Genomic DNA, 12,548 nt, shown 5'->3' on the forward strand with positions numbered 1-12,548 from the left:
CCCAGCAGCTCGGCGGCCTTTCCAACTCCGAGCTGGCACTCGCTGCAGACTGCACAAAGCGGGGACACCCTTTGTGAGGCTGGTGGGACCCGAGGGGAGAGGGCCTCTCACTGAGGACCTGCTCTCAGGACGGGCCCTCGTTTTCCTCCTCCTGCTTCCCCAGCCCAGGTTCACTACTCTCAGATCTCTAACCCAGGATGCTGAGTTCCCAAGTGCTACCCCTCCAGCCACCCCAAGCTCGGGACTAACCAGGGGCCAAGCAGCCAAGGCAAGAGCCCGGGAAGGAGGTGAGGCAAGGCCGGTGGCAGCAGGGGGAGGGGGGGGCATGCAGATAAGGGGTGAGCCATACAAGGGGCGGGGCAGACAGGTGGTTGAAGCTGGTTCCCTCCCCGTTTCCTGAACGAAAAGGTGCTGTGTGGTGGGGGCACGGAGCGGATGCAGACCTTTTGCAAACATCTTTATTAATCTTGTATAAAAATAAGTCCATGGAGAGTCCCGGATGCGGGGAGGGGCAAGGTTGCACGTTATAAGTTACCGGCCAGGCTCCCGCTGAGGCGAAGTACAGTATGGCTATCCGGGGAGAAGGTGCTGCAAGCAGCATCTGGGGGAGGGCCGGCGATTCTGACCCCTGCAGCGAGATGAGAGTGCGCCTGCCCGTCGGTGAGCCCCTGGCTGGGGGCAGCGGCAGAGGGGCTGCCCGGCCCAGCCGAGCTGAGGACCACCTTCCTGAGCCCATCTTGCCCCCTCTCCCCCATCCCCAGAGTCCGTCTGCGGAAACGGGCTACAGCGAGAGGCCCGAGTGGCCTGCAGGGGGGCCCGGGGGTCTCCGGCTACAGCGGAGGTCCGAGGTGGCCTGCAGGGGGGGCCCCGGGGGTCTCCGGCTACAGCGAGAGGTCCGAGGTGGCCTGCAGGGGGGGCCCCGGGGGTCTCCGGCTACAGCGAGAGGTCCGAGGTGGCCTGCAGGGGGGCCCGGGGGTCTCCGGCTACAGAGACAGGTCCAAGGTGGCCTGCAGGGGGGGCCCCGGGGGTCTCCGGCTACAGCGAGAGGTCCGAGGTGGCCTGCAGGGGGGGCCCCGGGGGTCTCCGGCTACAGCGAGAGGTCCGAGATGGCCTGCAGGGGGGGCCCCGGGGGTCTCCGGCTACAGCGACAGGTCCGAGGTGGCCTGCAGGGGGGGCCCCGGGGGTCTCCGGCGAGCGCTGCGGCGGCCGGTGTCGGAGCGGATGTAGGGCTGGTTCCGCAGGTCTAGCAGAGAGGAGACACACGTTTACCCTTCGGGTCTGCCCGAGGCCAGGCCTTACCCTCCTGGGGACCCAGGTTGTGTACATGTGGGAAGGGGCCAGGCCCCCTCAAGCACATCCCGCATGCAGGTCCAGGAGAGGGCAGCAGCACACATCCCCCCAAGAGCCCCCAGGGCTATGGGCGGCCACAGGAACCGGGGCCAGGCCCTCAGAGGTACCTGCGAGCTAGAGGGGGATCTCCTCGCCCAGGCTGGCCTCACAGAGGAGCCTGGATGTCCGCTTGCCAGTGCGGGCCGTGAAGGGCACCGTCTTGAGCACTGAGGGGGAGGAGGGAGTGGGGGCAGAGAGGGAAAAGAAAAAAGACAGGAAAAGTAGCACAGAGGCAGTGAGGCGGCCAGCCCCCAGGGGGGGAGGTGGATGGAGGACAGCATAGAAGGACAGACGGAGGAGAGACAGGCCTGGCCACGCCCTCACCTGTGATGATGTCTTCAATGGCCCCATCACGGTCACTCTCATAGATGAGCGGCTCCTTCTGCTGCTTCCGCTTCAGCTCAGAAATGAGGTCCATCTGTGGCCTCCGAACCCTGGGCGGGGACTGGGGGGGAGGGGAGGGCGAGGGTATGAAGCTCCAGTTCCAGGATCCCCTCCCCCAACACCACCACACCCTGTTTGGTGCCCTCCTGCCTCCAGCAAGCCCCCACTGCTGGCTGGAGCAGAAGGAACCCACTCCCATCCCAGGCTCCTCACAGGGCCCATGGGTGACAACGAGGGGGCGGAGGGGGCGGGGTCTCAGGGATGGGATCACGCGGGCTCAGGGGCAGCTGCCTACCTTGGGTGCCGGGGACTCCCCTTTGCCTGGCGTTTCCGCGCCTGCCTCCTGCGCAGCCGCTTCTTTCTTCCACTGCTCCACCTCCTGCTCCGCTTTCTGAGGGGCCAGGGTTGGTCTCCAGGAGCCAAGGTCTCCCTCACCTACCCCACCCCCCAACAGAAGCAGCCCCAGCCCCTCCCACTGCCCACAGGGAAAGGCTGCAGGGGTCCCAGCTTGCACGCCAGAAACACATACCTTGTAGGCCTTGACAAAGCGACTGAAGAGGGTAAAAAACATGGAGGGGGACGTGGTTTTGGGGTTTTCTCCGAAGTATTCCACCACAGAGTCGTAGGCCTCCTGCAGACACAGCCTGTCAGACCCACTGGTGTGGACCCCCCCGAGGCCTGACCGTGGCTCCGTACCATCCCCCCACCCCCCCAATAAAATACCAGCGACTTCCACTGCTCCTCCTGGCAGGTGTCCCCTCACTCCTACTCCATCCCCCACGGTGTCCACTCTCGTCCAAGCTTTGGCTACTCGACCCCACTAGGTGGCCCTGCTTACCTCCCACCCCCCAGCTCCAGGGCCCGGCCGGCCCCAGCCCACCTGAGCCGTCTTGCTGTCCGCCAGCAGCTTATCCATGGTGGGCGAGTTGGCCCTCAGGAACTCCTTGAGCACCACACAGTCATCCTGCCGCACAAACTCCCGCTGGGTCTGCTCCAGGCCTCGCTGCAGGGCGCGCACGTCCCCGAGGATGCTGTCCAGCGACACTGGGGGACGGGACAGCAGAGAAGCAGGGAATCAGAGAGACAGCATTCCCGCCCAGGGACAGGCTGTGATCGCCTTGTTTTCTCTCAACCCATAGCCATCTCAACCCAAGGACGGAGGACTGCCCGCCATACCTGAGCCTGCCTTGTCCAGGAAGTGCAGGTCACTGTGGAAGCCTGTGAGCTGTGGGTACTTCTCAGCAATGACCTTCACCAGGTAGTGCAACAGGGTCTGCTTTCGGTCTGTCGACTTCATCTCCAGCAGCTGCAATGGCCCATTGTAAGTCACAGGCCACCGCCCTCCCCCCTCTCCCAGCCCAGGGGGCCCTCCTCTCGCCCCTCACCGCATCCAGACTCTGGAGCCGGAAGCCATAGGCTGCTCCCCGCTTGCTGCTGTTCATGTAGTTGCCGAAGGCCAGGACAATCTAGGGGAGACAGGAGAGCTCAATTGCACAAGGAAAGGCGGCAAAGAGCAAGCCCCACACTCAGCCCCGTCCTGCCTGGACCCTCAGGTCCATGGACATGTATGTGGACACGTTTGACACGTGTGCACGGCTAACATCATGGCACACCCAATTTGGTCCTGTTATTCCTACTCAAAACTCTCCTGCCAACCTCTCCTCATAGGCCATGGGGTCGCCCCCTTCTAACAGCCACGTCTACTGCTTCCCTGGCCTCCCCTGAGATGTGGGTTCTGCTAATCCCCCAGTAACCCCAGGCAGGGTCTGAGGTGTGATGCTGGGGGGGGGGGGCCCTCAAAAGTAGGTTTACATTTGTCTCCCCTTTTGAATATAATAATTAATAAACAATAATACAAGAATAGCCCGGCTGGGGAGGCTCGGTGGTTGAGTGTCAACCTATGAACCAGGAAGTCATGGTTCGATTCCTGTACATGGTCAGGTTGCAGGCTTCGTTCCCAATAGAAGGCGTGCATGAGGCAGATGATAAATGATTCTCTCTCATCATTGATGTTTCTATCCCTCCCTCTCCCTTCCTCTCTGAAGTCAATAAAAACATATTTTAAGTATGTACTCTTGAGAGTTTAATCTTTTTGCCCCATCCTGTACATGGTCCTCACTCCCACCCTGAGCCTGTATATGAGAGGTGGGAACGTTGTATTTGTTGCATTGTAGGTGTGCAGGGCAGGGCCTGAGTCTCCCTCTAATAAGACCTAGAACAGGCAAGGAGTCAAGGGTGGACCCTACCTCCCAGGCCCTCGCCCCGGCACCTTACCTCCAGGATCTGGCGGAGTTTGTCGGACGACTTAATGGACATCGAGGCTGCGATGATGGCGTTCAGTTGCTGGGGACGGGATGGAGAGACCAGGTAAATTGGGGCCAGGTGGGGGCAAGCCCACAGGAGGCTCGAGTACTCCCAAACGTCCTCTTGGAGCCGAGGCTTGGGGAGCCCCTCACCCCATCCTCAACCCAGGCCACACCCACGCCACTCCGCCTGCCCCGCCCACACCGGCATGAGCAGCTGCACGGTATCCGGGAAGTTGCCCATGAAGGTCAGCGCAGCCATGCGCTCCGGCAGGCGCGGGATGCGGCTGAAGCGCAGCATGAACTGGTCCTCCTCCGACAGCTCCTCCACCGGCCGCTGGTCCCGCTCGAAGCGGGCGATGAGGGTGCGCTCATACTCCGTGGGCAGGAAGCGGGTCAGCAGCTCCAGGAAGTCCAGGCTGAGGGCCTGGAGGTCGTACCTGGAGGCAGACAGGCAGGCATTGCTCCACACCCACCAGCAATGGAGAGCAGGGCTATCCCCCTCCCCTTCCTTGATTGAATAAACGAGCTTCAGTATTTGCTATTTGCCAACAGCTTCAGGGAACAAGAGGTAGAGGTCAAGGGAAGTTGGCAGCTGGAAAGCCTGGGGTACCAGCACACATCAGAGGCAGAAGTCCAGCTGTAAATGCCTGAGCCTGAGTGCCCACAGCTGGGCAAGGAGGTGGGAGGGTAGTGGGGGGGGGGTAGTGGGGGGAATGGGAGCATCTCGATCAGAGCATGAACTCAAAGTATGGCCTGTTTCTCGGTCTGAAAATGGGAACAAGGCCCCCCCCTACTGCCTGACTAGGGTTGATATGAAGCTTGGTGGACCCCATCCCATAGTTGGGGTCCTTTTAGTAGGATCGGCCTACGCACTGCCTGGGAGGAGGACTAGGATGCCCACAGCCCAGGCGGAGGCACTCACGTCTCAATGGCCTGGCAGATGCGGGCGGCCCCCAGGTTGCCCTTGCGCAGGGTGATGGCCAGGTTCTTGGCACGGTTGGCCTCAATGAGCGTGGCCTTGCTGGGGGCCTTCTGGGCCGCTTTACCCTTGAGAGCACTGAGGTCCAGGCTGGGGCCTTGGGACTTGGTCTTGAACTGCTCCTCAAACTCACTCATGTCCAGCTCCTACGGGCACAGGGAGAGGAGGCGGGCCGGGTGGGCTGGGGTCTAGTGCATTCCTGACTGAGCACCGCGCTCATTGCCTGAGCCTCCTCTCCAGCCCCGGCCTGGCCACGGGCAGAGAAAGAAGCCGGTGATTCAACGTGACCAGAGGCCCTGCTGGGGGGTACAGGGGGGCTCAGGGAGCACTGAGGAGGAGGGGGAGCAGTACCCAGCCCAGGGGACCCAGACTCCAAGAAGTTATAGATGAAGGAAGAGCTGAATTGGCCAAGGGGAAAGGAAGGGCATTCCGGGCATAAGGAGCCGCCTGAGCAACAGCCTGGAGGTCAGAGAACACAGCCTTTTGAAAAACTGAACGTGGACCTGGCCAGCATGGCTCAGTGGTTGAGCATCAACCTATGAACCAGGAGGTTGCAGTTTCGATTCCCAATCAGGACACACGCCCGGGTTGTGGTTGTGAGCTTGATCCCCAGTAGCGGGCATGCCGGAGACAGCCTAGTAATGATTCTCTCTCATCATTGATGTTTCCATCTCTCTCACCCTCTCCCTCCCTCTCTGAAATCAATAAAAAAAAAAATATTTTTAAAAAAACAACACGACAACAACACTGAAAGTGGAATTGGAAGGACTGGAGCCCTGGTTGTTTGTGGGAAGGTGATGGAGAGGGCCCTCAAAAGAGGGGAAAGAGGTCAGACGTGGGAGATACGCTGCCTACTAGAGCCACTAACTCAGTTTGGCTGAATGCCCATTCCTGGGCCTCCACGTTCTCATCTGTAAAATGGGGTGGAGATGACCTCTCCTCGTGCCCAGCACAATCCAGGCAAGTCCCTTCCTCCGCTGGTGCCCACACCTGCAGCAGGCGAGGCCACACTCACCTGCAGCACCTTCTCATCATTGAGCTCCGTGAAGACAGTGCCCGTGATCTGGCTGGGTTTCAGGGCCACCCAGTTTAAGAGGGGCATTCTGAACTTGGTCTGGATGGGTTTCTTGGCCTTCACTCCTGGGACAGGGAGGGAATGGTGAGTCCTGGGGGCCACAGAGGGCGGGGCGGCTAGCGGGAACCAGGGTTCAGTAAGAGGAGCTTGGAGGACACTGAGGCCAAGGCCCGCCCTCCCGCTGCCCCCGCCCTGGGTGCCCCCTTACCTGGGCCCATGGCTGGGCCGGGCTCTGCACCGCCGTCAGAGGGGCCCCCGGGAGGCGGTGGGGGCGGCGGGGGCACCAGTCCACCCGGGCCAGGCGGCGGCGGCGGCGGCGGGGGCGGCAGGACGCCGGGCAGAGGGGGCGGCGGGGGCGGGGCCTCCGCGCCGCCGCCGGGGAGGGGCGGGGCCGGGGGCGGGGCTTCCTGCGGGGCGGGCTGGCCGGGCAGCGGGGGCGGCGGCGGCGGGGCTGCCGCTCCGGGAGCCGGCTCTGCGGACGGCGGGAGAGAGGATGGGGAGTGAGGAAGGGGAGATCCAGGTGCCTCTGTCTCCGCCGGAGCGGGCTGGTCTCCGCCTCCCCGCCCCACGCGAGCGCACCCTGCCCTTTCCCGCCCACCCGCGTCTGCCTGAGCTGCACCCACAGCCAGCACCCACCCCTCCCCGCTCTCCCGGCAGGTGTCCTCAGACTCCCCCCCCCCCCCAGGCCCTGGGTCCCCCACCCTCCGCACCCAGCCCGGAGAGCCCGCGCCCAGCCCAGAGAGCCCGCGCCCAGCCCTCAGACCCCGCGCCCAGCCCGCAGAACCCGCACCCAGCCCGGAGAGCCCGCGCCCAGCCCGGAGAGCCCGCGCCCAGCCCGGAGAGCCCGCGCCCAGCCCTCAGAGCCCGCGCCCAGCCCAGAGAGCCCGCACCCAGCCCGCAGAGCCCGCACCCAGCCCAGAGAGCCCGCACCCAGCCCGCAGAGCCCGCACCCAGCCCGCAGAGCCCGCGCCCAGCCAAGAGCCCGCACCCAGCCCGCAGAGCCCGCACCCAGCCCAGAGAGCCCGCGCCCAGCCCGGAGAGCCCGCGCCCAGCCCTCAGAGCCCGCGCCCAGCCCAGAGAGCCCGCACCCAGCCCGCAGAGCCCGCACCCAGCCCAGAGAGCCCGCGCCCAGCCCTCAGAGCCCGCGCCCAGCCCAGAGAGCCCGCACCCAGCCCGCAGAGCCCGCACCCAGCCCAGAGAGCCCGCGCCCAGCCCGCAGAGCCCGCGCCCAGCCCTCAGAGCCCGCGCCCAGCCCTCAGAGCCCGCGCCCAGCCCAGAGAGCCCGCGCCCAGCCCGCAGAGCCCGCGCCCAGCCCGCAGAGCCCGCGCCCAGCCCAGAGAGCCCGCACCCAGCCCGGAGAGCCCGCGCACCTGGGCTGGGGGAGCTGGCGGGCACGCCCAGCGTCGGGGCATCACCGCCGCCTGGAGTTGCCACGGCGACAGGGAGGATCTCGATGGAGACAGCGTCCCCGGGGCCCCGCAGGATGCGGAGCAGCCCCTTCTCCTCCAGCTCCTCCACCTTCAGCTCCAGAGCCGAGGGCCTGGCCGCGGCGGCGGGCGCGGGCACCTTCTCTGGCTCCGGCCGCCTGGGGACGCCCGCGGCCGCGGCATCGCTGAAGCGCTCCTGCGAGCCCCGGGGAGGGGGGTCAGTGCCCCGCCGCCGGCCGGCCCGTCCCTGAGCCCCACCCTCCTGCCAGGGCGAGGGAGGCATACAGCCCAGAAGCCCCCTGGTCTGTTCTGGGGGACCCAGACTCCCCCCGGCCCAGCCCGCCCAGCCCGGGGCCCCAGTCTCACCCGCATGGCCTCCAGCTCCTTGCGGGCCTGGCTCAGCTGCTTCTCCAGCTCCGCGATCTTGGCCATGGAGTCGTTCTCCGCGTCCCGGAGCCGCTCTGTGAGCTGTGGCAGCGGCACATGGTGAGTCCCCACCCGCTGCCGGGCGCTGGCACCCCCGGCGAGGGGGCGGCATCAGGCACGGCTGTCTGTCTGGAGAGCCAGCCGGGGGCGGCTTCCTGCCGCTCGGCCCAAGGTGTTGGGTGGGCTGAGCCTGGCACTTGCACCCACGTGGGTGAGGCAGGAGGGCGCTACCGTCCTCTCAGAAGGGGAACCGAGGCCCCACTCATGGGGGAGGCAGGGGAAGAGGAAACGGAGCTGGGAGGGGCCTGCGTCCAGGCCCTGGGAGAGGAGGGGGCCTGCCGCCCCCAGAGGCCCCGCACAGCTAGGAGCTCCACGGACACGCAGAGAAAGACCCCGAGGATTTAGGATGTGGGCTCGGGTAAAACTCGGGAGCCAGGCAGCCATGAGCCGGCGGTAAGCCCGGTGCCGGATGCGGGCGTGGGGACCTGCGGGCTGACTGTGTCCGGGCCACGTTCAGGAGCGGCTCTCACCAGGGTCACCTGCTCCTGCAGCTCCTCCATGTGCTCCAGCACGGCGTTCTTGGTCTCCGTGTCCTCCAGCAGCACGCCCACGTCGAACACGTTGTCCAGGTACGCCTGGATCTGCACCTGCAGCTTGTCGCTCTCGGTGAGCCGAAGCCTCTGTCTCCCGGAGGGAAGGGCGGGTGAGGCCTGGTGGGAGGGTCTTTCCGACACCCCATCCCGACCAGAGCCCACAGGAAGGGGCCGGGGCCCTCGCCTGCTTTTTCCCCTTTATTCGTTTTCCTTTCGGTTTTTCTTTTTTTCAGATAGAAAGAGAGAGGGTTAGACATAGAAACATCAACAAGAGAGAAACATCACTGAGCAGCTGCCTCCTGCACGCCCACCACTGGGGATCGAGCCTACAGCCCTGGGCCCTGACCGGGAATCAAACTGGTGACCTCTTGGTTCAGGGGTCAATGCTCAACCGCTGAGCCACACTAGCCGGACTCCTTTAGTCTTTACTGAGATTCAATTCACTATTTTAAACTGTACAGCTCAGATGAAACCGGTTTGGTTCAGTGGATAGAGCATCGGTTCGATTCCGGTCAAGGGCATGTACCTTGGTTGTGGGCACATCCCCAGTAGGGGGTGTGCAGGAGGCAACTGATGGATGTTTCTCTCTCATTGATGTTTCTAGCTCTCTATCCCTCTCTCTTCCTCTCTGTAAAAAAAATCTATAAAATATATATATTTTTTAAATAAATAAACTGTACAGCTCAGTAGTTCTTAGTGTATTCACAAGGTTGGGCAACCATGATTGCTAATTCCAGAACCCCGGCCCCATTAGCAGCCACTCCCCATTCTCCCCTCCCCCAGCCCCCGCCACCCACCAATCCATTGTCTGTCTCTATGGACTTCCCTATTCTGGACCTTTTCTATGAAAGAATCATACACCATTTGGTCTTTTGTGTCTGACTTCTTTCACCTGGCGTAGCGTTTTCGAGGCTCCGTGTTGGAGCGTGATCAGTATTTCTTCCTTTTGTGGCTGAACAATACGCCCTTGTGTGGAGACAGCACCCTTGCCTGCTGCTAGTTGTGGCTTTATCAATCCCGTCCCAAAGGCCCTCCCCAGGGAAGGCTCCCAAGGAATCTGAGAAGAAAGCTGCAGGCTTTCTGCTCAGGCCAGGAAGCACCGACCCCCGTCCCCCTTCCCAGGGAGAGGGGCCGCCAGGACCTGGGCCCATCAGTGTGCGCCCGCTCCCACTGTGGCCCAGCATCTCCTCACACCCCAGACCCAGGGCCACCCACAGCCCGTTCGGTGCCCGGCTCTGTGGACTGGGTGTCTATGATGAGGCGGACACCATCCTATGGAGAGTCATTATTATCGCTAAGATTCTCCTATTTGACGGACGGGAAAACTGAGCCTCAGAGAGAAGAGATCAGGCCAAGGTCATACGGAGAGCCAGGATTGGAACCCAAGCCTGCCACTGACCCCCAACACCCACGCTGCCAACCACTGAGCCATCCTCCGGGCAAACAGTTAAGCCCGGGGAGCTGCGGGCTCACCTCCAGGTACAGGTCCAGGCCCAGGTGGGTGAACTCGTACTGCAGGAAGACCCGGAAGTTCATGTTCTCCACGGAGTGCACCACGATGTTGATGAACTGCATGCAGGCCACCTGGGGGGGGGGGCCACGAGCAGGTCTGTGATCCTCCGGGTGAGGGGTTCTCGGTGCCTTCTGTCCCCCCACTTCTCCCCCCCCCAAGTCTGCCTCCCTCGTTTCTCACCCCCCTAACCCAGCTCTGTCCCTACCCATACTTCTCCCCGCGCCCCCTCCCTCCCAGACATCAGTCCCCTCTCTAATCTAACCCTCCCCCCTCCCCCCAGACATCAGTCCTCATACTCTGCAGGGCAGACACCGGGGCCCCTGGCTACACCTGGCGCCTGAGAGTGGCCGAGCCCAAGGTGGGCTCCTGAGCTCACCATGAAGTCGATGTTGCTGTCTTCCAGCCGGAAGTATTCCATCAGCTTTTCAAAGCGGTGCTGCTCCCCGCACACCTGGGGTGGGGGGAGGTGGGGGGGACAATGGCTGTCACGGAGGTCCCCGTGCCATACCTCCTACACCATCTTCCAGCTGCTACCCTTGCCCCCTTACAGGCTTCTCTCTAAGTCAGGCCATGATACTCTTCCGCTCAAAACCTCCGCTCCCCCTCCGTCCCTCATAGCCCTCCCCCTCGCTCACTGCCCTGGGCCACACTGGCACCCTGGCACAGTCCCGCCTCCGGGCGCCTCCACTTGCTGACCCATCGGCCTGGTGTGCTCTCAGACAGCCGCCGTGCCAGGTTCCTCACTTCCCTCTCAGCTCTGGTCAAATCCCACTGAGGCCTTCTCACTGAGGCCTCCCTGACCACCCTGTACTCAGCGCCCCCAACCCTTACGGCACCCCTCACTCTTTCCCCATAGCACTGGCCATTTTCCAACATACTATGTAATTTGCTCATGTGTCGTGTTGTTTATCATCTGCCTTTCCCTGCCGTGTCTCCTTGGTTAACTGATCCCTAGTATATCCCGAGCGCCCATTCTGTGTCTGACACGCAGTAGGTGCTCAATAAATATCCCTGAACGGTTCTGAATGCCACGTGCTGGCTTCTGCACTGTGTTTTCAAGCATTCGCTTCTCGTGAGCCAGGTAACCAGAGCCAGCAACTCTGAGATATGTGGATCAAGTCCAGTTTGGATATGGGCAAGGCTGAGGGCCAGAGCGTCAGCAGATGCTCTGGTTGTCCCTGTTACCCCAGGCAGTGCCCCTGGGTGACTCTCCACCTTCTCTTCGGAACTTCCCCATCCCAGATTGTCCCCGCCCCCCGGACTCCCCAAATGTCCACCTCACACCCCCAGCTCCCCCCAGCCGAGGCCACAGCTGCCAGCAGGCCTCTCAGCGAGACTAAGGGACAGTATGCCTTTGGGGGCCTCCAGTACCTCCTTGAAGTTGTCAAAGGCTGCAAGGATGATGTCGTGTCCTCCCCGCACCAGGCACACAGCCGCCAGCAGCTCCAGCACCAGCGCCTTGGTTCTGGGGAGAGAGGTCAGGTTGCCCTTTAAGCACAGCGGGCCCCACGCAAAGGCGGATTGGGGCCTGGCTCATGGCAGACAGGGGAGCTGATGAGTGGGGTGGGAATGGTGGGGGACGAAGCAGACAAGGGTTAAGTAGCAGGAGAATCCAGACAGAGAAAGGCAGGGGGGGCTGGGCCTCACCTGGGGTTCTTGTTGTTGAGGCTCAGCGCGATCTCGTTGACACAGGCTGGGTGGCTCATGACGAGGCTGAAGCCAGACTGCGGAGAGAGGAAAGGTCAGTCCTCCAGGCAGACCCCCAGGACTGCCAGCACTTCTGGGATTGCCAGGGCCAGCCCACTGCCCTGGAGCTTGGGAAGTCCTTTATCTCGACCCACAGCCTCTTCCGAGGCAGCCAATGCCTGGCTCCTCTTTTTAAAGACCTTTGTCTGCTCTAACGTCAGTGTCAGGACTCAGCACCTTGGACAGAGAGTCGTCAAAGGCAGGCGGAGGGAGGGAGGGAGGGAGGACCGGCTTCACTTAACCCTCCTCCCAATGACACAACCCAGAGCTGCTTTCCCCATGGGCCTGGTGACCAGCCTTTCTTGGAGGGTATGTCCCCATGTGAGACATACCCATGCCCAGGGTACTCCAGGCGGCCTGACCAGGAAGGGGCAGAAGATGGTCAACCTCAGGACCCTGAGCCAACAGCCCAGTCCTCCAGTGGAGGACAGGGCCGGGGCACCGTCGGTCCCAGCACCCCAGCAGCTTAGGCAGCCCCTGGTAAGAGCCGGCCTGGCTGACCCACCTGGTAGTTCATGATGGCGCGCAAGCACATGATGCAGACGTGGACGTCATCCTTCTGGCTGACGATGCGGGAGTTCCGCAGGGTCTTCCTGCTGTGGGCTGGCGTCAGCCTGCGGGGTGGGGAGGGGGCAGCAGGGGTCAGAGTCCCAAGCCCAGCTTCCTGGCCAAACCCCCAATACTATGGGGGGGGGGGCACATCTACCCAA

At 63.0% G+C, this 12,548-nt stretch overlaps 1 protein-coding gene across 5 annotated transcripts in view; it reads right to left on the bottom strand.

Moving 5' to 3' along the window:
- Positions 1–446: 446 nt before the first annotated feature.
- The window catches only part of FMNL1 (formin like 1), a 28,476-nt gene continuing 16,374 nt past the window's right edge, over positions 447–12,548 (bottom strand). For 2 of the 5 annotated variants that reach the window (XR_006742478.1, XR_006742476.1), the window contains 22 exons: positions 12,344–12,452; positions 11,740–11,816; positions 11,464–11,557; positions 10,469–10,543; positions 10,053–10,163; positions 8,517–8,666; positions 7,927–8,028; positions 7,504–7,756; positions 6,342–6,605; positions 6,074–6,198; positions 5,002–5,204; positions 4,282–4,516; positions 4,048–4,116; positions 3,159–3,239; positions 2,950–3,079; positions 2,654–2,817; positions 2,303–2,404; positions 2,069–2,164; positions 1,714–1,834; positions 1,458–1,556; positions 1,153–1,243; positions 447–794 (listed from right to left, as the gene is read on the bottom strand). Coding sequence is in view for 2 of the 5 variants with exons in the window: in XM_045586174.1 (XP_045442130.1) it covers positions 1,140–1,243; positions 1,714–1,834; positions 2,069–2,164; positions 2,303–2,404; positions 2,654–2,817; positions 2,950–3,079; positions 3,159–3,239; positions 4,048–4,116; positions 4,282–4,516; positions 5,002–5,204; positions 6,074–6,198; positions 6,342–6,605; positions 7,504–7,756; positions 7,927–8,028; positions 8,517–8,666; positions 10,053–10,163; positions 10,469–10,543; positions 11,464–11,557; positions 11,740–11,816; positions 12,344–12,452 (2,665 nt within the window). In the remaining 3 variants the exon portion in view is untranslated. Of the gene's footprint in view, positions 795–1,137; positions 1,244–1,457; positions 1,557–1,713; positions 1,835–2,068; positions 2,165–2,302; positions 2,405–2,653; positions 2,818–2,949; positions 3,080–3,158; positions 3,240–4,047; positions 4,117–4,281; positions 4,517–5,001; positions 5,205–6,073; positions 6,199–6,341; positions 6,606–7,503; positions 7,757–7,926; positions 8,029–8,516; positions 8,667–10,052; positions 10,164–10,468; positions 10,544–11,463; positions 11,558–11,739; positions 11,817–12,343; positions 12,453–12,548 lie in introns of all 5 variants that reach the window. The other 3 variants (XM_045586174.1, XM_045586175.1, XR_006742477.1) reach the window with 2 other exon arrangements.

This window comes from Pipistrellus kuhlii, unplaced genomic scaffold (genome assembly GCF_014108245.1).
Source record: "Pipistrellus kuhlii isolate mPipKuh1 unplaced genomic scaffold, mPipKuh1.p scaffold_m20_p_22, whole genome shotgun sequence".
NCBI lineage: Eukaryota > Metazoa > Chordata > Mammalia > Chiroptera > Vespertilionidae > Pipistrellus > Pipistrellus kuhlii.